General features: G+C 42.4%; 3 protein-coding genes across 8 annotated transcripts in view; all 3 read right to left on the bottom strand.

Annotated features, from left to right (window-relative positions):
- The window catches only part of LOC110507067 (leucine-rich repeat-containing protein 75A-like), a 30,326-nt gene extending 26,974 nt beyond the window's left edge, over positions 1-3,352 (bottom strand). Inside the window, exon 1 of the mRNA XM_036964737.1 lies at positions 1,847-3,352. Within this exon, the coding sequence (XP_036820632.1) occupies positions 1,847-2,101 (255 nt within the window). The 5' untranslated portion in view covers positions 2,102-3,352. The remainder of the gene's footprint in view (positions 1-1,846) is intronic.
- Positions 3,353-4,627: 1,275 nt separating this feature from the next.
- LOC110507519 (polymerase delta-interacting protein 2) lies at positions 4,628-18,872 on the bottom strand. 3 transcript variants are annotated; one of them, XM_021587561.2, is made up of 11 exons: positions 18,487-18,872; positions 11,987-12,068; positions 11,388-11,485; positions 11,166-11,265; positions 9,647-9,722; positions 9,245-9,352; positions 8,309-8,454; positions 7,902-7,928; positions 7,600-7,720; positions 7,240-7,319; positions 4,628-5,981 (listed from the first exon to the last, which is right to left on the bottom strand). In XM_021587561.2, the coding sequence occupies exons 1-11, from the start codon at positions 18,666-18,668 to the stop codon at positions 5,940-5,942; spliced, it is 1,062 nt and encodes a 353-aa protein (XP_021443236.2). In that variant the 5' UTR covers positions 18,669-18,872; the 3' UTR covers positions 4,628-5,939. The 3 variants fall into 3 exon arrangements, with proteins under 3 accessions (XP_021443236.2, XP_021443234.2, XP_021443235.2); XM_021587559.2 differs by having other exon boundaries at positions 7,595-7,720; positions 18,487-18,866; XM_021587560.2 differs by having other exon boundaries at positions 7,595-7,720; positions 11,987-12,062; positions 18,487-18,863.
- A 2,508-nt stretch (positions 18,873-21,380) lies between these two features.
- Positions 21,381-24,536, bottom strand: LOC110507518. 4 transcript variants are annotated; one of them, XR_005040054.1, is made up of 5 exons: positions 23,996-24,536; positions 23,679-23,780; positions 23,154-23,348; positions 23,006-23,076; positions 22,318-22,746 (listed from the first exon to the last, which is right to left on the bottom strand). XR_005040054.1 is itself a non-coding variant. In XM_021587557.2 (4 exons), the coding sequence occupies exons 1-4, from the start codon at positions 23,999-24,001 to the stop codon at positions 22,272-22,274; spliced, it is 747 nt and encodes a 248-aa protein (XP_021443232.2). In that variant the 5' UTR covers positions 24,002-24,489; the 3' UTR covers positions 21,381-22,271. The 4 variants fall into 4 exon arrangements, 3 of the variants coding, with proteins under 3 accessions (XP_021443232.2, XP_036821406.1, XP_036821405.1); XM_021587557.2 differs by lacking the exon at positions 23,679-23,780 and having other exon boundaries at positions 21,381-22,746; positions 23,996-24,489; XM_036965511.1 differs by lacking the exon at positions 23,996-24,536 and having other exon boundaries at positions 21,381-22,746; positions 23,679-23,840.

The following is a 24,536-nucleotide window of genomic DNA, read 5'->3' as shown; positions in this document are numbered from 1 at the left end:
ACTCCTGAACAGGTCGTCAAATGGTTACCCGGACTATTTGCAATGTCTGCTACTCTGTTTATCATATATGCATAGTCACTTTAACTATACATTCATGTACATACTACCTCAATTGGCCCGACCAACCAGTGCTCCCGCACATTGGCTAACCGGGCTATCTGCATTGTGTCCCGCCACCCACCACCCCCCCTCTTTTACGCTACTGCTACTCTCTGTTCATCATATATGCATAGTCACTTTAACCATATCTACATGTACATACTACCTCAATCAGCCTGACTAACCGGTGTCTGTATGTAGCCTCGCTACTTTTATAGCCTCGCTACTGTATATAGCCTCGCTACTGTCTTTTTACTGTTGTTTTATTTCTTTACTTACCTATTGTTCACCTAATACCTTTTTCACACTATTGGTTAGAGCCTGTAAGTAAGCATTTCACTTTAAGGTCCTGTCGTATTCAGCGCACGTGACAAACACACTTTCATTTGATTTTCTCCACTCCCTCATTTCATCCTCTCTCCCTCATTTCATCCTCTCTCCCTCATTTCATCCTCTCTCCCTCCTTTGCTACTCTCTCCCTCCTTTGCAACTCTCTCCCTCCTTTGCTACTCTCTCCCTCCTTTGCAACTCTCTCCCTCCTTTGCAACTCTCTCCCTCCTTTGCAACTCTCTCCCTCCTTTGCTACTCTCTCCCTCCTTTGCTACTCTCTCCCTCCTTTGCTACTCTCTCCCTCCTTTGCTACTCTCTCCCTCCTTTGCTACTCTCTCTCTCCATTCTCCCACAGGCCGATCAAACCTGGCTGAATGGCATCACAGAGGAGCCATAAAGTGTGCCACTCCTCTAATTGCATCAGCAGCGAAGGCGAGCCGAGCCTCTGGGCATCTGTTTCAGCAACATGACACAGCCCAGGAAGAGTTACGCTCCTCACAAACACCATTGACAGAGGGGCAAAGGAGGTGCAGGGCGGGAGGGACGTGAGATTTGCAGGATGCATCTCATCGACTTGTTATGGTGTCCCTGCAAGAGCAGATACTGTAGATAGTCATTTACACCAACAGCTATCTGTCATCTAAGTTGACCTAATATCCTTTGGTCATTTGACTGTATTCCAATGCTGGGTCATATTCATCAGGGCACACCGAAGCAAAACATTTCATAACATTGTTCAACGGAAAACGACAACAACGACCGTTTCATATTGGCCAAGTTCAGGTAGCACCTCCCCGTCTCCTTCAGTTTCGTGCCGAACGAACACACGACCCTGGTGTGACATCGAAGGGAGGTGTCGTTTGAGTTGGTCTTCCTTAGCATCCACGTCCTCACCTCACTCAGACAGACGGTCCCTCTAGTTATTGTACGTCCCTGAAAGTGTGGTGGGCACACGATGTCGGCGTGTCCGTGGTAAGAGCTAATCACGACCTAACTGAGAGAAAGCACATGCAGCTTTCTGACGATCACACCTCTCTACCCGTCTCTGCATCAGTCCATCTGTCTGCCCTCCTCTGTCCTCTGAAACTCACCTCCCTCCCATCTGTGTATCCCTGGCCAAGTGAAGGACTTTAACAGAGTTGATGTAAGCTAGACTCAGACTAGGATTTAGAGTGAATTGACATGGGATTTGGGGTTATAGTAGATGAAACGCACACATGCACACACATAAATACACACAGGCAAACACACACACATGAACACACGAGCACAAAGGTGCACAAACACACAGGCGCACACACAGCACACACATACAAACACAAGCACACAGGAACACACACAGGCACACAGTCAAGAACATACCATAAACACACGTGCGCACACACTTACAAATAAACACACACACACGTACACACACCTGCCGGAGTGTCTGCAGCATCTCTGTGGCCTTGTCCTGTTTGCCTTGCTTGGCCATCAGCATCATCTCCTGGATCATGCTTATCCGGCGCTGGTAGGGCGGAGGGGACCCTCCACGACTCAGCCGGTCCCCTGACCTCAACATGAAGGAGGTGAAGATGTCACCCCTCTCCTTGGTAGGGGTCCGTTTCCACCCGTGCTGTGGGCTGGGCCCAGCCTCTTGGCACCCGGCACCTTTGGTCTGTTTGGTGCCCATGTTCGGATGTCAGAATCTGCTGTGAGAAATGACTTGCTCCCCAAGGCAGTCATGCAAGGCTGACTTGCATAAAAATATTTGTTTTTGCACTAAACATTAAACCCCCCCCCCCCATAAAGGGCTTAAAGTGGATAGGACCTCTGGGTTCGTTCTCCACCTGACTCTCTGGACAACACACCTGTCCCCTCGTGAATAGTACCCAGCTGTTAGAGTGCAATACCAGTAGGGGAACCTACATCCAACACATTCATTCAGATTGTAATACAATGCCTAACTCACATAATAAGCTTGAGCGAATTGACTGCTATGCGTGCCGACTTTAAACACAAACAGAGAAACACTTAACCCCATAGGCCTACACTACCCAACCCGGGACACAACCAAAAACTTTTGTTCCGCAATTCACGGAACATAGTCTAGAAATAATGACATGTTTTCCACAGAATTTTGTTAGGATACAAATGTCAGAGCTATGTGAAATATGATCAGCTCTCTCTGCGCAGAGTTCTTTAGCAAACGATGAAACAAATATTGCAAAAAAGCCTCGGGAATAGCCGTCTTCAAGACAACGAAATCATTTTAACGAATTCACTGTTATAACAATCGGCTGGTAAAAGCCCCTCAAGTCGGTGAAGAGCTCGGAGGATGCTTCCCGCAGCATGGCCGCAAATACGGGGAGCAGCAGTCCCGCAGATCGCCAGCAAACTCCGATCGGATGCACTCCCTCACAGCGCTATCCTGGAGACGACTTCATTTCTGTCCTTCACATATAAACGGCTATCTTCTGAAGGGCCGCTCCTAAATTGATGTGACTCTCATTGTCACGAGTGTCTCCTCTCCCGTCCACATTGGAATCCTCTTCCCTTTTAATCAATAATTCCACCTATTCTGCGTCTGTGCAGAAAATGAAATGTGAAGCTAAACGAATGTGGTGGTGGCGATGGAGACAGGGCATGGTAATGTTCATCTTTATCTGCTCCGTTTGTTTATACACCTCTGCCTCTCCAAATGACTCACGTGTGATGTCAACCTTTTCCTTTGCAATAAATTGGATTCGTTGGTCCCATGTTCCGCTCTTCGAGGCATGTCCTGTTAGAACGGCCTCAGCAGTAGCCTAGGGTAGAGTCCGGGAACTGGTCGAGGGTGTCTCTTGTCTGTACTGAATTATAGGCTGCGCACTGTCGAAGGAGCGGACCAGAGCAGGCGCCGTGAGTAGTGCGTGTGAGCGCTTCTCTCCTCAAGTCCTGGCACTGTGGGATGGGGTTGGGCAGACTGCTCCCCACTACAAAGACGTCCTGCCAAGAGGATATTGCAACTGTAGCTAGGCCAACATCCATGATATCTTTGCCTTTTCTTCTGAACGGTGTCTGGGGATGGGGTGGGCTAATGTAAAGGTACTCTAGAGCCTACAATAACCTATAATAATTAATAACACTCAGTCCTATGACATAAATACTGAGATAACATTATGACCTTGGCTTGTACATTAAGCACATTGCAAAGACTTCAGACACTTTTACTCTCGTAATTGCACTTTCAAATGACAAATCTGCAGCTTTTGGTCTGTTTACATGAAGTGCAAATCATTGTATTGCGTTATATGGACCTCTAGTGTTGGCTGCGTGGAATTACATATTTTAGGGCCATAGTATTGTTTTATAGCATGGTATGAAACTATGGAATAGTATAGTCGTTTCTCTAAATATGTAAGTAGCCCATTTCTCAGATTTAAAATGAATCGAAATCCCTGCAGCTGATAGGCTACTCACTGTCATCAGTTAGATTTGAAATGGGAGTCAAAATTATATTCAGTATCAAATAACCATCAAATAACATTTCATGTTCAATAATTTAAAAAAAGGACCTCACAATCATATGATTTCAAGATGCGCAAGAACCAAATCACAGCTCAGAGATACAACAGGAAAGATGGGGGCATGTTTGTAGGGGTTTTTTTGTCTAGCAGTGTGCCCTCAGGGATCATAACTGTTCAGCATAATCTAATATTTACCATTGGTTTACTCCAACCTTCCCTTAGAAGGAGCTACACCTATAGCAACAGTATATGCTATATGTCAGCTGAGCTAGTTGCCCTATTCAAACGCATTAGAGACTATTAAATTAATTTTCATAGTGTCGGCTCATGACGGCTTCAAAAACTCAAATCTGAGTGACTGCCTGGTTGCCATGTTACTGGTTCTTTCCGTTATGAGGCTTCTAGACCAGTAAGAGGGGGAGGGGGTGTCCTTTTATGCCGAGTGCACACAGATCCATTTCTCAGCCAAAATGCCCCACTCTCCTGCAAGGATAGACCATCGTTTCCCAAACTCGGTCCAAGGAGTGCACGTTTTGGTTTTTGCCTTCACACTACACTCAAAGCTTGATGATACATTGAATCAGCTGTGTAGTTCTTTGCCAAAAACAAACTAAACATGCACCGCTTGGGGTCCAGAGGACTGAGTTTGAAAAACCCTGCGGTAGACAAACTGTCCATTGGCTAATCAATACAGTAAATACCTGACCATCTCTTTAAAATGTACATTTATTTGTCTTTACAACTTTGTCACGGAACATCATTCAACCATTACACAGTCATTTCAAATCACTTATCAAAAAAAGTTTCTTCCCTAAACAAGGCAAAAATCAAACAGACTTCAACCCACAGAACTGACTCAAAGGGTTGGACACGACAGACTCGAGCAGCATAGCACCCGGTCCGTCTCCCAGACACCTCCCTCACCAACACACACCACGCTCAAATAACAACATGAAATGTTCAGATCTAAATACATTGTGTGGAACAGACATGATTCGCCGTCATGTCGAATGAGGAACCATGTCTGCTCTATGCATGATATTCATACCTGAAACAGATCACTCTCCTGAACCCGGCCCTCATATCAGACAAAACCTACAGGTTGGTAACATCAATGGGGGTCACTACGACATCCTTAGCTCACTGACTCCCCCTGTATTCCACTTTCTTGTTCCGTTCAATGGTAACATCCCAAACAGCAACCTATTCCCTATATAGTGCACTTCATAGGGAATAGGGTGCCATTTGAGACATAACCAAGGTTCCCTTTCCCTTTTCTACATGTTTCACCACAGGCCCCATCAGGGAGGCTCAAAGTGACAGACAAGCCAAACAGGCCCCATCAGGGAGGCTCAAAGAGACAGACAAGCCAAACAGGCACAACAGTCATTTGCATAATACTATACAGAGCAACACGGAGGTCTAGACTTGACTGAGGTCTCTTAAAAGAGTAGGGCTCCTATTGGACACGTTCTATTTGGCTTTAGTAAAGTCCTTTCGATGATTTCCCACCAGGTCTGCTGATTTGAACCATTTAGAAACACCAATAAAATACACCAAGGGAGGCTGGTTTTAGACGTCTACCTCTGGGTCAAGCGATTATGGCTGAGAGAAACCATTGGAATAATTCATTCCCACTCATAATAATAAATGCAAATACCATCAGTGCTCACCGTGCCATTCTGCCTATGCAGAACGATCTCAAGCAACAACCTCTGTGACCGAACGCTTGTCCTTCCCACTAAAAAGCAAAAGTTCTCATTAGCTACAAATGTTGGGAGGCCAATTTTTGTCCCTTTTCATTGAACATCTCATTTCAATGTGCTCAAATAAATCAGTTTCTTAAAATATCAATGAGGAAGAAGTAGCAGAGGAAGGGTTGATCCGTTCCTAAGGATGGCTTGGCTGTTCGACTGCGCTGAGGGACATGCCCCTGCTGCTGCGTTGCCTCAGAAGGTGTAGCCAGCCGGGGGTGCCTTGTCATCCTTGTTGCTCTCCAGGGAAAACGGGGGAATGCGCACATCAAAGTGGGAGCCGTCCGTCCTCTCGATGCGGAAGGTTCCCCTGCACACAGAGCATCATTAGAATCTTGACCATCACACTTCTGTACTAAATGTAAGAAAGTTGTTATTTATTTTTGAATTACTCTTGCGTTTAAGATTGTTTACTTGCCTGTAAATCTGTGCAAGATTCAGTCAAACATCAATCAGTATTTTCAGTTTATTTTTACCACAAGGACCAAGTACAAATAGCAAAACCGGTTGAACCTCTTTTGGCTAGGGGGCAGTATTTTGACGTTCGGATGAAAAGCGTGCCCAAAGTACACTGCCTGTTACTCAGGCCCAGAAGCTATGATATGCATATAATTGGTAGATTTGGATAGACAACACTCTAAAGTTTCAAACTGTTGAAATAACATCTGTGAGTATAACAGAACTGAATGCAGGCGAAACCTTGAAGACAAAACATACATTTAAAAAAAGCCTACCAGTGTTTCCAATTGCTGTCATGTTTATTATGAGGCGAAAACCTCCCAGATTGCAGTTCCTAAGGCTTCCACTACATGTCAACAGTCTAGAAAGAGTTTCAGGCTGGTTTTTGGAAAAATTTGCTAGAATGTAGTTTTTCTAAGTAGCTCCTATTTTGGCTGTAGTGTTTTCATGCGTGTGGATGAGAGCGCGTTCTTTGTTTGTATGCATTTTGAAGGAGGGAAACCGGTGGATTATTGAATAAAGTGCGCCAGCTAAACTGAGTTTTTGGGGATATAAAGAAGGAATTTATCGAACAAAGGGACCATTTGTGATGTAGCTGGGACCTTTTGGAGTGCCAACAGAAGAAGATCTTCAAAGGCTATTATTATATCGCTATTTCTGACTTTCGTGGCACACCTGCCTGGTTGAAAAATGTTTATCATGCTTTTGTATGCGGGGCGCTGTCCTCAGATAATCGTATGGTGTGCTTTCGCCGTAAAGCCTTTTTGAAATCTGACACAGTGACTGGATTAACAAGAAGTTAACCTTTATTTATATGTATGACATTTGTATTTTCATGAATGTTAATTTTTTCTATAATTTCAATTGAGCGCTCTACAATTTCACCAGACGTTGTCAAGGCAGGTCGCTAGCGGAACGACTGCGCCAGAAAGGTTAATAAGTCATTCTTAGACCAGAACATCCATGAACCTGCATTACTGGTACAGCAGTGTGTGCTGCTTCTACCACCTAGAGTAAGACGTTTACCACAGCAATACTCGTGTTAATAATGCAGTTCCTTTGACATGTTACTGTGTGTAGAAGGCAAGGGTAAGCTGGGAAGAACTTACCACATGTGTCCACTGGGTGCTTGAAGGGAAACATGGCTGCTGTACTGGAAGGCTGGCTGCTCTTTGGACAACACTGGTTCCTGGGGACAAAAACGGTTGGTTATGGCTTCTACTCAGTCGTGGAGGTAACATACTGTATGAGTGGCTGTACATGCTTCCTCTGTCCTTGTTCCCCCTTGAAGCTCATTGGAGGTTGCCTGAAGAAGGGACCTTAGATCCTCTCATCCAATTGGCTTGGAGAGGAATTGAGGAAACAAGGACAGAGGAAGCAAGTATTTTGCCAGCTGGTAACATTTCCAGACACAGCCATTGAGCGCCTGTAATTCCATTGTGTGGAGGCGGTTGTACTACTGACCCGACCTACGACCCCCCGTCCCCGGACCGTCTCCAGCGTGCCTGACAGGCTGAAGATCCTCCAGTGTCTCTCCCTCAGTTGCACCACCTCACTGCCCATGTTCTCCAGGCGGATGCAGTACCGCCACTGTGTGAGACACATTTTGGTGAATTTGGTATACATTATGTCGCCGTTCTGATGGTCTACATTTGTATCCTCGACTGGATATACGAGGCCTACATCATACATTGGTAAAAGTTGAAATTATTTGTCCTTTTTCAGGGAATAGTAAAAAAATAAAAAATAAAAAAAATAAAAAGTTACTTACCCAATACACATGAGAATTTTGAGCATCCTGAGAAAGAAAATACTGTATTTATTCTTTGTGCGCAGGTAGATTCAAGCTCATCATAAGAATCACACAGCAGAGTGGGAGGAATCAGGAATGAGCAGAACATTATTGAAAGAGCTCATTGGACTGTGTATACCATTTATTTGATAGGAACTGACAATTAGAAAACTGTGGCTTTCCCTCAATGTCTTAACCTGTCCTCCCCTTTATCAGCACTGATTGAAAAAGACTCGAGGTGAAAACAACATGGTGGAAGCTACTCATTACACTGGCTTTCACCAGGTCAGTCCTTTCAGATCAGTGCAGTAGAAAGAAGCGGCAATGAGAGGACAGATATCTTTTGAGAAAGAGCCTCACAGTCCCAACAGCGACATCGTCCTCACCCTCATGCCCATGTAGAAGGGGATGACAGTGACCCGGATGTTCTCCGTCGTCTCTCTGTGCACGTCGGACAGCTCCAGCCAGGGATGATTCTTCTCCTGCCATGCCTTCAGAGTGTCCCTCGCACTGAACGGGGGAGCTGGGGTGGCTGGACACACGGTTTACAGTCATATACACTTGTGAATGCTCACAAAATAATTGGATATATTGTATACTAGATACATTGATATACAGTACCTGTGAATGTAAAATAAACATTTGAACACTTTATAGTACTGCTGAATGTTTTTAGAAACTGAAAAATGATATACTTTACAGAAGTTAATTTGTGAATATTCCCAAATATAACTGGAAATGTACACTGAGTTTAGAAAACATTAAGGACTCCTGCTCTTTCCATGACAGACTGACCAGGTGAATCCAGATGAAAGCTATGATCCCTTCTTGATGTCACTTGTTAAATTCACTCTAATCAGTGTAGATGAAGGGGAGGAGACGGGTTAAAGAATAATTTTTAAGCCGAGACAATTGAGACATTGATTGTGTATGTGTGTCATTCCGAGGGAGAATGGGCAAGAAAGTCAAAAGATTTATGTGCCTTTGATAGAGGGATGGTAGTAGGTGCCAGGCGCACCGGTGTGTGTCAAGAACTGCAATGCTGCTGGATTTTTCACACGCAACATTTTCCCATGTCTATCAAGAATGGTCGATCACCCAAAGGACATCCAGCCAACTTGATACAACAGTGGGAAGCATTAGGGTCAGCATCCCTGTGGAACGCTTTCGACTCCTTGTAGAGTCCCTGCCCCGACAAATAGGGACTGTTCTGAAGGCAACTCAATATTAGGAAAGTGTTAATGTTTTGTACTCTGTTTATACTATGCTGTACAATGAAATGATAGGTGGAAACTGGAAAACAGCGAGTGGCTGGAGCTTACTTTTGTCAGGGCTGAACATGAGGAAGCGCTCAAACAGCTCGTGCTGGATGGGGACCTGCTCTGTGGAGTTGTAGGGCAGGATGTCTTCATGACTCACATAGTCCAGACCTGAAACACACACAATGACAGCCAGGCAGAATGGCAGTCAGTCAGGAGGCTGGCAAGGACAGAAGTAGTACAAGGAACTAACTAGGGTAGTAATGCAAAAATCACCTGGAAGCCAAAATTATATACACACACTGACAGTGCCTTTTGCGGATAAGAACTCAAAGCATTTTTGTGGGATTGAAAAAAACAAAACTATTATTTTAAAAACTCTGCTAGCCAATTGTTCTGTTTGAAACTAAATCAAACCACGTAGCCATTTACTACCCAGGGAGCAGCAGATCACGTGTCGTTTACCTGGGATGGCATAGAGGGCTCTGCTGTCGTCATGGTTCGCCAGGAACGTCACTGCTTCGGTCTGAGACCTCTGAGACTGTCAACACAACAGGAGAAACAACTAGAAGACTGGCAGATGTCATTTAGGCCGAGTCAGTATGTACTAGAGGTCGACCGATTCATCGGAATGGTCGATTAATTAGGGTCGATTTCAAGTTTTCATAATAATCGGAAATCGGTATTTTTGGGCGCAGATTGACGTTTTTTTTTACACCTTTATTTAACTAGGCAAGTCAGTTAAGAACACATTCTTATTTTCAATGACGGCATAGGAACGGTGGGTTAACTGCCTCGTTCAGGGGCAGAACGACAGATTTTCACCTTGTCAGCTCGGGGGACCCAATCTTGCGACCTTACAGTTAACTAGTCCAACGCAATAACGACCTGCCTCTCGCTCATTGCACTCCACAAGGAGACTGCCTGTTACGCAAATGCAGTAAGTCAAGGTAAGTTGCTAGCTAGCATTAAACTTATATCTTATAAAAAACAATAAATCATAATCACTAGTTAACTACACATGGTTGATGATATTACTAGATATTATCTAGCGTGTCCTGTGTTGCATATAATCTGACTGAGCATACAAGCATCTAAGTATCTGACTGAGCGGTGGTAGGCAGAAGCAGGCGCGTAAACATTCATTCAAACAGCACTTTCGTGCGTCTTGCCAGCAGCTCTTCGTTGTGTGTCAAGCATTGCGCTGTTTATGACTTCAAACCTATCAACTCCCGAGATGAGGCTGGTGTGACCGAAGTGAAATGGCTGACTAGTTAGCGTGCGCTAATAGCGTTTCAAACTTCACTCGCTCTGAGCCTTGGGGTGGTTGTTTCCCTTGCTCTGCATGGGTAACGCTGCTTCGATGTGGTGGCTGTTGTCGTTGTGTTGCTGGTTCGAGCCCAGGGAGGAGCGAGGAGAGGGACGGAAGATATACTGTTACACTGGCAATACTAAAGTGCCTATAAGAACATCCAATAGTCAAAGGTTAATGAAATACAAATGGTATAGAGAGAAATAGTCCTATAATAACTACAACCTAAAACTTCTTACCTGGGAATATTGAAGACTCATGTTAAAAGGAACCACCAGTTTTCATATGTTCTCATGCTCTGAGCAAGGAACTGAAACGTTAGCTTTTTTACATGACACATATTGCACTTTTACGTTCTTCTCCATCACTTTGTTTTTGCATTATTTAAACCAAATTGAACATGTTTCATTATCTACTTGAGGCTAAATTTATTTTATTGATGTATTATATTAAGTTAAAATGCGTGTTAATTCAGTATTGTTGTAATTGTCATTATTGCAAATACATTTTTATTTATATATATATATTTTTTTTTAAATAAATCGGCCGATTAATCGGTATCGGCTTTTTTGGTCCTCCAATTATCGGTAAAGGGGTTTAAAAACCATAATCGGTCGAACTCTAGTATGTACAGTACGAACATTGCATTGGTACTGTTCAGCGGTAACGTACTATGTGAGGGCAGTCCCGCGTGTCGATGAGGACCTGGTAGTAGGTATGAGTTCTCCCCTTCACCTCTTTTGACCCGTGAGAACCAGGAGGCTCTGGCTTGCTGAGCGACAGAGCATGGGTGTTAAAAATGATAAGACAAATTACCCAATCAAATTAACATAGAACACAAATCAACAAAATAAAATAACTCCTGGCCCTACCGCTGAGAGATGTGATACGCACCCGTCAGAGATGGGAGGAATGATATCCCGGTCATAGATACGGGCGTGCCAGGGGAACAACACGATCCCTCTGTAGCCAAACACACTATGAAGGAAGAGCTGAGGAGAAGGTCAGAAAGAACTTTGTGACAAGGGCAACTATACTATATTATATTATATTATATTATATTATATTATATATATATATATATATATATATATATATATATATATATATATATATATATATATATATATATATATATATATATATATATATATATATATATATATATATATATATATATATATATATATATATATAAAAATTATAATAGGATAATATAATATATACACACACCTAGGACTATTGTACAGGGCCACCATTCACCGAGGACCGGTTTCCCCCAGACACAGATTATGAATCATCCCGGACTAAAAAGCAAACGCAATGACAAATCTTTGTTTTGTCCAAAACTAGGCATAATCTGTGTCTGGGAATCAAGCCGGCCCCTAATGTTTAGGCCTATGACAGCGGGCAAAAGATGATTATGAGGAGGGAAGGCCAGGACCAATAGTTCTGTTCTGGGTGGGTAAACCGCATGGCGCTGCCTCTCTTACCTGGCCTGTTTCATATTTGCCGTGCTGCTTCAGCGCCTCAAACACTCCCACCGTCTCCAGAACCTTCCCCTCCGGCCTGTTCCTGCCAAACACAGGCCACACTATGACAAACTGGAGCAAAATCACATCACACTAGAGGTGTTCACAGGTCCACCAGAAGAGCAACTTGGCTGATAAACATATTTTTTTTGTCACTCTTGTCCAGATCCCATGTGTAACTTTGTGTAGATTTTGTCGCACAGCTTTGCTTTATCTTGGCCAGGTCGCAGTTGCAAATGAGAACTTGTTCTCAACTGGCCTACCTGGTTAAATAAAGGTGTAATGAAATAAATAAAGTTAGGGTACGGGTCTAAGTCTGGTTGTCATCGGGTTGGGTCTGACTGTTCCTCTTTTTTATTTAATTTAAATGATCAGGTCCAGGTCTGATCGTCCCTGGGTCCAACTTTATGGAGCCAAGAAGACCTGTACATCACACTAATGTAGTTATACAGTCTCAAATAGCCAAGTGTTGCAGCAGCTTGGAAAAGGAACCAACTACACACAATACACAACATGAGCACTGGGATGACAGGAACACACGGGTCATCGCCTAGTCAACCCCTTGGACTAAAGCTAAATCTCAATCACAAATCAGACAAGATTAAATAAAAACACATCGATTTATCAAAGTTCAAACAAACATAAATACCAAAGTCTAATCTCATCATTCCCTTTGACTCTTCACTGAATTATAATCAACAAGGTACTGGGAGCAACAGCTGGCTGTGTTCAAGTCCCTCATACATTTATGGATCTATTCCTCAAAACATGGGGGGTGATATTGCGTGGCTCCTCAATGCATCCATATTATTATCAGAAGGTATGGAGGTGGAAGAGCTCAGCCCGAAGGCTTGTTTGTTCATCAGCTGCGTTGGCGATGACTGGCAGAGGTTGTCCCTCGGATTATTATACTGACAAGAAAGCACGACCAGGCTGGTGAAATGCCATAACAAATACATTGTTAAAGAAATGGAGGGTCAGATCGTTAACATGTTTCCTCATTTCATGGAGATTTCATCATAACACAAATAAGTTCTCATTCAGGGAGAAAAGGTGAGAAACAGGACAGTAATATCTTACATAAAGGGTTACATAAACTAAAGTCAGAATTACAAGCTGGATCGGTCTTCCAAATGCTAACCTTCTGGGCTCCATGTCAACGCAAGCCCTCCGCGTTCACTCCCTTGGCATGAGGGGCGCAAAGGAAATTGGACCCATTTACTCTGTGCCGGCTCAAGCCAACCTGCTCCCTTATATAGTCAACAGCAGATAAGCCCAAAGCTCTCTACGTTCTTCCACTCAGACAAAAAGTGAGCTAGCTAATATAGGCCAGATATGTTGCCAACTTTCTACTACTGTTCCAATGTCACTTTTCTAGATAAGTGGCTTAGTGTACATGCAGGTCTACACTCGAGGTCTTCACGGGTCCACCCGGACACCCGAGTGGGCCTGGGTCCGAAATTCTAACTTTTCGTCCAGTTTGATTGTCATCGGGTCTCTGGAACTACAGCTGATAGACCCAAGTGGACCGGACCACAGCTCTGTATAGCCCATAGCATATGTATTTTATGCTAATAAAGTGCATTTATTGACTTACAGAAGGCCTAGCCAACATATAGATCTATTCGTTTATCAGCCTAGCTGCTCTTCTGGTTAACTAAATGTTGTCACTCGGGTCTGGTCCTAGACCCGGACCCATTAGAACACGGGTTGATTTGGGTTTGATTGTTCTCTTTTTGGACCCGAGAAGAATTCTACAACACTCCCACTTTGAACTCAGTCCGAAAGCAACCATGATTGCAGCTAGGGCTGGCCCCATTTAGTAGACTGGTTAATTGTTTGGTCGATAGGCTGTTGGTGGACCGAGATTTCTTTAGTCGAGCAGTAGCAAAGAAAAAAAAAAGTGGGCACAAGACACCTCTGATTCGCATCTGTCTGAGTGGAATAATCCATTGTTATGGCCATGGGAATGGCACAGTCCATCACTAAGATGTGCCTGTGAAATTGTATATGGTTATATTACGTAAGAACAATGGTGCAAATAATATTATAACAAATGCGCTTTCTCCCGCATTGGATAGCGGTCACTGTCCGTGGTTCTGAAACATATTGGTGCACTGTTGAATTGGCGCCTTTTCCTAGACCATGTTGCTATATGCATACAATCTAAGTTACCCGGCATATTGGTGTTGAGAACAATACGGTGGAGGCAGCAGACGGGAAGACAGTCCTTGCCTTAATTGTCTAAGAGGAAACACCAATTTAATTAGGTCTATAAAACAATAGCCAAACTGTTAAAAATACATGGCTTCATAAATGATCCATATACATCTACAGAAATAAGATAGATCCTGTTTCTGTTGCCTGTTTAATAGCCACACATTTGGCAGTTTCTCTCTTTGCTATGCTGTAATAAAAGCTTTCCACTTTCAGCCTCTCTGGTATCATTTACAAATTGTAAGACATTATATTCATAATAATAACCCTCCCTATTCTTGATCTCATTGTTATTACTATTATGATCATTATAATAACAATAAAAAATAATGTCATTATCATTAGTAGCAGCCTTGTATAACCACCAGACTGTAGGCCTCAGAACAGTTCAGTCTTAATAGCGTAACTTACTTAGGCCTCTATTTCAATACTTCGATAGGCTACAGTAGTGTATCAATCAAAAATGTACTCGTTCATGTCGTCACTCAGCATACGAGTCACTTATGACTTGAAAGGCAATCAAGGATTTTAGTTTCACAATAAAAGAAATGATGCGACCCTTGAATAATTAGTGTACATAAATAAACCATTCCATTTTGGAAATTGCATTCACGAATGAGACTGCTTTTAGCCTTTGCTGTAATAAAGGCTTTACAAAACAAATGGTTACAGAATCTCTGGTGTGTTGATTTATATTGTTCAAAATGGTCAGGAAAATGATATTGTACTCTAACAGCACCCGTTTGGCATACATAATATGCACGCAGCACTTGCTACTTACCTTTTTCTTGAGCTCCAGTATTTTCCACAACTAGTCAAATTTATTCCACACATCCGACTTCCCCTTCACCCTCTGAACAACCAGTAAACATTCCCGGTGATTTGCCATGTCCTCAGCATCCATCAAGCTGTCACGTGTTATGATGTTTTGTAGTTTGTTACAACCAATTTATTGATGCAATTATGATATGCTATAGGTCAGGCCCTATTGGTCCTGTGCATGCAATGCATACATGTGTCATGTGAAGAGAGCAAGGGTTGAGGGAAAATATTTTCCTAAACAAATTAGGGATTTCTGTGCAGTATAATAAGAGACTGGTAGCAGCAGCCGTTATGTGCGTGTATAATGCATGTACAGTATACAGTGATTTCGGAAAGTATTCAGACCCCTTGACATTTTCCACATTTTGCTATGTTACAGCCTTATTCTAAAATGGATTAAATTAATGACAAAGTGAACCGGTTTAGAAATGTTTGCTAATTGATTAAAAATAAAAAACAAAATACCTTATTTACATAAGTATTCAGACCCTTCGCTATGGGACTCGGGTGCATCCTGTTTCCATTGATCATCCTTGAGTTGTTTCTACAACTTGAATGCAGTCCATCTGTGGTAAATTCAATTGATTGGACATGATTTAGAAAGGCACACACCTGTCTATATAAAAAGGACCCACAGTTGACAGTGCATTTTCAGAGCAAAAACCAAGCCATGAGGTCGAAGGAATTGTCCGTAAAACAAGACAGGATTGTGTCGAGGCACACATCTGGGGAAGGGTACCAAAAAATGTCTGCAGCGTTGAATGTCCAAGAACACAGCGGTCGCCATCATTCTTAAATGGAAGAAGTTTGGAACCACCAAGACTCTACCTGGAGCTGGCCGCCAGGCCAAAATGAGCAATCGGGGAAGAAGGACCTTGGTCAGGGAGGTGACCAAGAATCAGATGGTCACTCGACAGAGCTCTAGAGTTCCGCTGTGAAGATGGGAGAACCTTCCAAAGGGACAACCATCACTGTAGCACTCCACCAATCAGGCCTTTATGGTAGAGTGGCCAAATGGAAGCCATGCCTCAGTAAAATGCTCATGACAGCCCGCTTCGAGTTAGCCAAGAGGCACCTAATGAACTCTCAGACCATGAGATACAAGATTCTCTGGTCTGATGAAACCAAGATTGAACTCTTTGGCCTGAATGCCAAGCATCATATGTAGAGGAAACCCGACACCATCCCTACCGTGAAGCATGGTGGTGGCAGCATCATGCTGTGGGGATGTTTTTCAGCGACAGGGAGACAAGTCAGGATCGAGGGAAAGATGAATAGAGCAATGTACAGAGAGATCCTTGATGAAAACCTGCTCCAGAGTGCTCAGGACCTCAGACTGGGGCAAAGGGTCACCCTCCAACAGGACAATGACCTTCAGCACACAGCCAAGACAATGCAGGAGTGGCTTCGGGACAAGTCTCTGAATGTCCTTGAGTGGCCCAGCCAGAGCCCGGACTTGAACCCAATCAAATATCTGGAGAGACATAAATAGCTGTGCATCAACACTCCCCATCCTACCTGACAGAGATTGAGAGAAACTCCCCAAATACAGGTGTGCCAGGCTTGCAGCGTCATACCCAAGAAGACTCAAGGCTATAAATCTCTGAAAATGGTGCTTCAACAAAGTACTGATTAAAGGGTCTGAATAGTTATGTAAATGTGATATTTAATTTCTTCTATACATTCACATTTAAAACAAACGTGTTTAACTGTTTTTGCTTTGTCATTATGGGGTTGTGTCCAGATTTAGGTGGGAAAGAAACAATTTAATTTAAATTAATTTTAGAATAAGGCTGTAACATAACAAAATGTGGAAAAATGGAAGGGGTCTGAATACTTTAAGAATGCACTGTGTGTGTATGTATGAGTGAGTGAATGTGTGCTACAGTGCAGAGCATCAGAGCAGGTGATCAGTCCATTTCAAGTGTTCAGCTGTCTGATGGCTTGAAGATAGAAACTGTCTCGGAGTCTAGCTATGAATACTGAAAATATGCACAGCTCTGCTTGCAAGTTAAGCTCTATAAACTGTGTTATCAAGCGCAACAAAGTGCCAACATATGACACTGTTTGATATGTAAGTTGGGATATACTAAAAACAAATAGATTTGTCTGACAACAGGAGCTTGTGCAATGTGACAATCATCGTTGCTCGAGGCAACATATCTGCCAATTATATATTATAGCTGGGCACTTTCATGTAAGTTCAGTTCTGCAAGTTTCTATCCAAGCTGACTTCTTGCCAAGTGTTGCACAGTCATGGTTAACTTAATCAGAGCATTCATTTTCCTACATTACCTAGCGAGATTACACACACACACACAGTCAAAAGTTGACACCTACTCATTCAAAGATCCTTATTTTTACCATTTTCAACGTTGTAGAATAGTGAAGAGATCAAACTATGAAATAACATATGTTATCATGTAGTAAGCAACAAAAGAAAAGTGTTAACCAAATCAAAATATATTTTATATTTGAGATTCTTCAAAGTAGCCACCTTTTGCCTTGATGCCAGCTTTGCACACACTTGGCATTCTCTCAACCAGCTTCATGAGTTAATCACCTGGCATGCATTTAATTTTAAAAGTAAATTTTTTGAATTTCTTTCCTTAATGTGTTTGAGCCAATCAGTTGTGTTGTGACAAGGTAGGGGTGCTATACAAAAGCTAGCCCTATATGATAAAAGACCAAGTCCATGTTATGGCAAGATCAGCTCAAATAAGCAAAGAGAAAATGACAGTCCATCATTACTTTATGACATGAAGGTCAGCCAATCTGAAAATGTAAACAACTTTGAACATTTCTTCAAGTGCAGTTACAAAAACCATCCAGTGGTTTGACGAAACTGGCTCTCATGAGGACCACCACAGGAAAGGAAGACCCAAAGTTACCCCTGCTGCAAAGGATAAGTTCATTAGAGTTACCAGACTCAGAAATTGCTTCAGTGTTCAAGTAACAGACATCTCAAAAGCAACTGTTCAGAGACTGAAGCTGATTGAGATAATGCCAAGAGTGTGCGATGCTGTCATCGCTGCAAAGGGTGGCTACTTTGAAGAATCTCAAATATATTTGGATTGGTTTAATACTTTTTTTGGTTACTAGATGATTCCATATGTATTATTTCATAGTTGATGTCTTCACTATTATTCTACGATGTAGAAAAGAGTCATAAAAACCCTTGAATGAGACGGTGTCCAAACTTTTGACTGGTACTGTATGAGAGAGAGAACTGAAGTGCATTGCTTGTAAACTCAGCCAGGTAGCTATGGCTAGCTTAACTAGATGTCAATCTTATAGTTAGCGGCGGCAGCTAAAGTAGTGGAGGCATGGCAGCATCAATGATGCAGCATTCAAGACAGTGGACAGACTTGCTAACTTACATTAGCTATCTAGGACACATTAGTTTAGAAGGTACCCCTTACCGTGACGACATGAACCTCGTCTGCTGAATGTTGGGCAATCCACATGCTAAACACGGTAACCGGGGCCTCTTCACCTCAAGTCCACTACTCCCTTCAATAACACCCAATATTCTATGTGTCTGTTTCTTGTTGTATTTACTAACAACAGTCAGGAAGCCTCGTCGTATTGCACAAGCAGCCATCTTTCCTACTTCTGCACAAGCACGCCGAGGCTCACGTGTATAAAAGCGTGCGAATTTCAAAGTTGATTTAAAGGTTCAATGCAGCCGTTTTTATCTCAGTATCAAATCGTTTCTGGATAACAATAAAGTACCTTACTATCAAAGAGAAATTTCTCAAGACTGTCTAGGGGTGTTCTTAGAGGGGAGTGGAAAACGGAAAACTAGCTGTTTTTGGCAAAGAGGTTTGGAAATTCTCTCTTGTTGGTCTATTAAAGAATTTACTGCAAAACTCCATCCCACCTCAACAGCCCACCACTAAAAGGGCATTATCACAATTGTTCACAATTTCACAGTATTATGCCAACCTTATAGTGTGGATATATATATATAAAACATAAGAATATTACATTTTTGACTGCACTGGGCCTTTAAAAAGTTTAATTTTAGCTTTGGCACACGATTTGGGATGACAGTTTAGGCCGCCACATAACGTCACATAGCGATCTGATTATAATGGACCAATAATCGTTCATCTTGCGTTTGTCTATTAATTTGATATTTGCATATGTACCCTCCTACTCTAGAATGAGAGAGGGGCTTCTTCTGTAAAAAACACATCTTGTCCTAAACTACTAACACTACTGTGTGGATATAAAAATAATGACAGCTCTTTTGATTACTCATATTTTCATCATGGACAACATGCAAAGTGAAGCTACAGCTTTCAGTAATGTGTTGCCTTGAATTCAACTGGTGCCATCGACGACACAGAGCTCAGTCAAGAAAGTCAGAATAAAAGTTCATGCCGAGTGAGAATGATGGTTTAGCTTACTTTCAGTATTTTGCTATGAATCATTCATTAATACACAGGTAAAAATGACTAACGTTATATTTCACTGCACCTATCCGCTGTATGTGACAATTTTTTGTTGTTGCTACATTTGCATAATTTTTTGGTTCAACTATATCAAGTTGCTTGCTTTGCTAGCTTTAAAGAAACATCGTTAGACTCCAGCCACCCATGCCATAGACTGTTCTCTCTGCTTCCGCACGGCAAGCGGTACCGGTGCATCAAGTCTGACAACAACAGGCTCCTGAACAGCTTCTATCCCCAAGCCATAATACTGCTAAATAGCGAACAAAATGGCTACACAGACCATATGAGTTGACCCTTGTATAAAAAAAGATATATAAAAAACACGTTCTATGCACACATAACATGCACACACATTTGTATTTTCTCTACACTCACATACAATCTTAATTTACGCTGCTGCTACTGTTTTATCATACATCATGATGCCTAGTCACCTTACCCCACACATATCTGCCTCTGTCACTCCAGTCTCCCTGCACATTGTAAATATGGTATAGGAACTGACCCTGTATCATAGCTTCTTACTTTCTCATGTTCATCTTATTTATATGTGTCGTGTTTTTGTTCTAACTTGTTATTTTAGTACTACGTTGATATTGACCACTGCATTGTTGGGTTTAGAACTTGCAAGAAAGGTATTTCACTGTACTTGTGCACGTGACTTTAAAACTTGAAACTGTTTGTTCACCCTGGTTGATTCACAGATGGAGCAGAGGCAGCTTTATTGTTAGTCAGCCATCTGCATATTATTGGTTCGTTAGCTAGCTGACAGGCAGCTGCATACTATACTGGTTTCCACTAGATGGCACAAACACAGTCATAATTGGCTATAAGAATTCATGAAAACTTCAAATGAATTTACGGTTAGGCACAAGGTTAGGTTTAAAATCACATTTTAAGAAGAACATTTTATGGCAGGGTTTATGGCTGTGGTAACTAGTGACGACCCTGCATACTAGCTAGTTAGCTGGGTTAATGTTGATTGCTCATGCGTTTGCTACCATCATCTTTGTCATTACGTCAGTGGTACAAACGGGCTGTTATTATTGTAGCTGTCTAAATTGGCTACACATTACGTATAGCTAGGTCGTTGTTTGTACATTAAACTACGTACGATACGTCGTAACACACAAAGTAAAGATTGCACCAGAAGAGGTCTGTTTTTTCAGCTTGTCTCAAATATTATTTGTCCATTGCCTTGTCAAAGTTTGACGCTAACATATTAGTTGTAGGCCCATTCGTTTTCATTGCAGCACTGTTTGAACGCAGTTACGCTAACGCCGTATTCACGATACTCAGTGAGTCAACTCGCATACAGCTACAGTAGCTGGTAATAGGCTAGATGCATTATTCCGCCTCCAACGTTCTAATTTACTTCCGACCGGGTTGATGACTTCCGGAGCGAGTTCTGCTATTGTTTTTATCATTAGCTTACTAACTGCCGTCGATGCATTTCTGGCTGAAATAGTTCGTAATTACTACGTTTAAATTACAGCCCCGCGAAGGATGTGCTAATGAACATTGTTCAGTGCCTCTGTGTTCAGTTTTTTCCAAATGTAATGGTATTGTGAGCTTCCATCGTTTCCCAGTCGACGTAGAGCTCAGATAAAGGTGGTTAGTGGCAGTACGTCGTGACAACTTTACTGTCACCAAACACACAAAGGTGCGTAGTACACATTTAGTCGAAAGTGACTTTGTTGAGCGAAAAATGGGGGGGGGGGGGGGGGGGGGGTATGACGACAATACCTAAAAAGAGGTGTTGTTCCTACTGTCTTCGCGTGGAACTGGCAAATTCAAAAGAGATCTGGTGTTTGGGAAAGAAGACTGAAACCTCCTGCTCCGACTGAGGGGGATGAAGAACAAGGTGCGCTGCCTATGGACTGTGCCGTCTCTGATCCGGTCCAGAGCATGGGCCAAGCCAGTGTAAATGTACATGTGTTTATTTGCTAGCAGCAAAATAATAATTTGTTTATCTACGACATGTATCAATCATTTGTGTTGTAGTGAATATCAGTTTGTGTGGAGCTTGAATTGGCTTTAATTAGGCAATGAGTAACAGGGGTGGGGGAAAGAAATGAAGTAAACACAGTACAGCCAGAATGCAAGATTGAATACAATGTTAGAGATGTGTAATTGATTAACTGAACTGTTGAACATTTGCTGAAATACATTTTTTTAAACAAATCTATTCTACTGTAGATTTCTTCACAAGAACATCAATACTTATTTTTCATAAAACCACTAAACTTGGCACCCATGCAGGGGATCCATTCAGGTGCGAGAGACACTTCTGCAAGTAGTGGTAAAAATAAGTGGTCAACCTTCTCTCATAGTTTTTTAAACCTGTAGATCTTTATATATCCTTTCAACTAGGATGTCCTCCTGTGCACAGATGACAAAGTCACACCAGCTACAACCTGTGAGAAGGATTTGACCTTGCACCTGCCAGTAGTAAGCATGAGTTCTCTTCAACTTCAGCTCTCCATTCTGTATCTTTAGGTAAGGGCAGTCAACATAACTTGACCTCTAAGAGTCCAAAGTGTGGTCTCACACTGGGATCAAATATGATTCCACCTGGAGAGGATCCTAACCACGGAGCACCTGGGTGCACTACGTAGCCACACGGAAATAAGTTAACATTCTTCAGTGTGCAGTACTCCTGTACAGTCACTGGCTCCATGGCTAGCCCCCTCTTCATCTCCATGGTCCACATACCAGATCCCTTGAACATCCGCTCAGCTAGGTGGTCAGCTGAGGTCTCTCCCCAGACATGGCAAACCTCTTGGAAACGAGAGGATGTTATTCTCATTTTCCTGAGCTGATGCCATTCCGGGCTGCTGCTCTGCTCCCTTGTAGCAACCTTGACTTTGTGACATCTCGTAGGTTGTCTCTAATGCCTTGAGGTGGAACTGCTCCTGATGGCTAAGGACGTAAGCACACTGGGAAGCCTGAAGCCTGTAGCCATCTAATGGAAGTATTGGTGGGGAAGGGGCATCGGCAATCTTCACAATTTCATGGGTCTTTGGCTGTGGAAGCTGATAGGACAGAACACTGACGCATTGCACTGGCCCAAAGGAGGACTCAACCAGGGGCACGTCAGCTGACATTTCCATTGTTGTCACAAGAGGGGCAGGAAGTGGAGAAAAGTTGGCATACGTTTCTGAGACGCAGAGAAAGTCCATGTCAGGCATGTATCCATTGAGTGCTTTGTAGAGAGAACTTCTGCAAAACATTTAAAACCTTATCAGGTTGGAGAGATTACTATGACAAAGACTCATGTAACTTTTCCAGAAACAGCACAAGCCCGAAAGTTCAAATAAAATTAATTAAAATATACAGATTTATAGATATTATATTTCCCCCCAGTCTTTGTCCCAAACATGTCATTACATCGTAAAGACGCCACTGTTTAGGCTTATCTGGATACAATCACAAGAAAATGTTTTCTATAATGTTTCCATTCTAGGAACCTCCAACTTACCTTATTCCATCAGCACACGAGTTAATAGGTTTACGGAACTCTATCCCACCAACCGGACCTGGCTTCACACCCTAATTAACAAGGATTTACTGTTACATAGGCTGAATACTTTTCAGGTGCATTTTTTTATGGATATTGATATACTCACAAGTGTTCTTGGCTTGTGCCAATGCTGTTCTGTGTCTGTGCAGCTGTGAACTGGTGGTGCAGCAGGAATGTTTAGTTGAGAGTAGTGTGCTGTCTGGTAAAGAAGGGCCACCAGATGATTGCACAGAGCACTTCCTGCAACACAGGAGCAGTGGCTTTGGACCACTATCACTGGTACGGAGTGCTTTAACACCATCTGTGAAGATAAGTGTGATGAAAGACTGAAGTGAGAAACAAGAATGATGCAGTCCATAAATAACAATAAACATAGTAGTGTCTAGTCTTCTTAACTAGGGGCTCTTAACTATACAGGAATACATTGTGTCTCAGTAACACAATTACCAAACACTGCATCAACAGATCTTTACCAAATAACCTGTTAAGTGGGCAATTCTAAATTGGGATTGGGACCCATCATTAATATCTATCTACTGATAAGATTACACGTTGATACTGTCTCCAACACATTTTGACCCCGATGACAGTGTCTCACAGGAGATGTTTAACAAGGTCCCTAGTAGCTGACCTTTCCCTACTCTCATGCTGTGCGGCTTTTCACTCTTCCTCATGGACCTGTGACAGGCAGCCCTCACGGTGATCTCCCCTGTCAATGTATCTTTGTTAGATACTGTGTAGAAGACATGAATAACAATTATTTTTAGCTAGAAAATATAGCTAGCGAGCATAACTTAACCAAGTTAACGAAAATACACATTCTCAGGTAGATTCTGTCAACGTTACATAATTGTACGAGGTAACTAGCTAGCTACAGTTAATAGTTCAATTAGCTAGCTAATGATTGTAGCTAGCTAATGTCATATCTGTCATTGACTTGGTACTCACCTTCATAGTTGTCTATGTAGCTTCATATATACATATTGAACCCCTTTTCATTCTTGCTAGCTGGAGTCTCGGAGGCTGATTTAACAATTCGATGTACATCATTAATATTAATTTGAGGCAAGTCCTGAAGACACCTAGTAAAAAACTGCGACATAGTGGTAGTAACGTTATATCGTCGATAACAACTAGACTGACCGGAAATTGCCAAACCGTGTGTTTAGAACGTTCGATCATGGAATGTGCATAAGGGCTATTATGAAGTTAAATGTTGTTTTTTAATCTAGCTAGTTATCTAGTGTCTGCCAGTGCTTGGTTTGACTGAAAGCAGGCTAAGTATTGGGCAGGCAACCTCTGTGAATTCTAATGTAGTTTACGAAAGTTCAATCAGGAAGTCTGACTTTCCCAGACTTTCCCAGTACCAGCATATGTCATTAGCATTCATCGGAGATGAGGCCATACCCCATTAAGTCATTTCCATATTGTATTTTGTCTCTGTTGTTCATTCACGTTATTTGTTATCCTTTATTTAACGTGGCAAGTC

This window comes from Oncorhynchus mykiss, chromosome 27 (assembly GCF_013265735.2).
Source record: "Oncorhynchus mykiss isolate Arlee chromosome 27, USDA_OmykA_1.1, whole genome shotgun sequence".
NCBI lineage: Eukaryota > Metazoa > Chordata > Actinopteri > Salmoniformes > Salmonidae > Oncorhynchus > Oncorhynchus mykiss.
The sequence above is the reverse complement of the archived record's forward strand: the minus strand, read 5'-3'. Positions and strand labels throughout refer to the sequence as shown.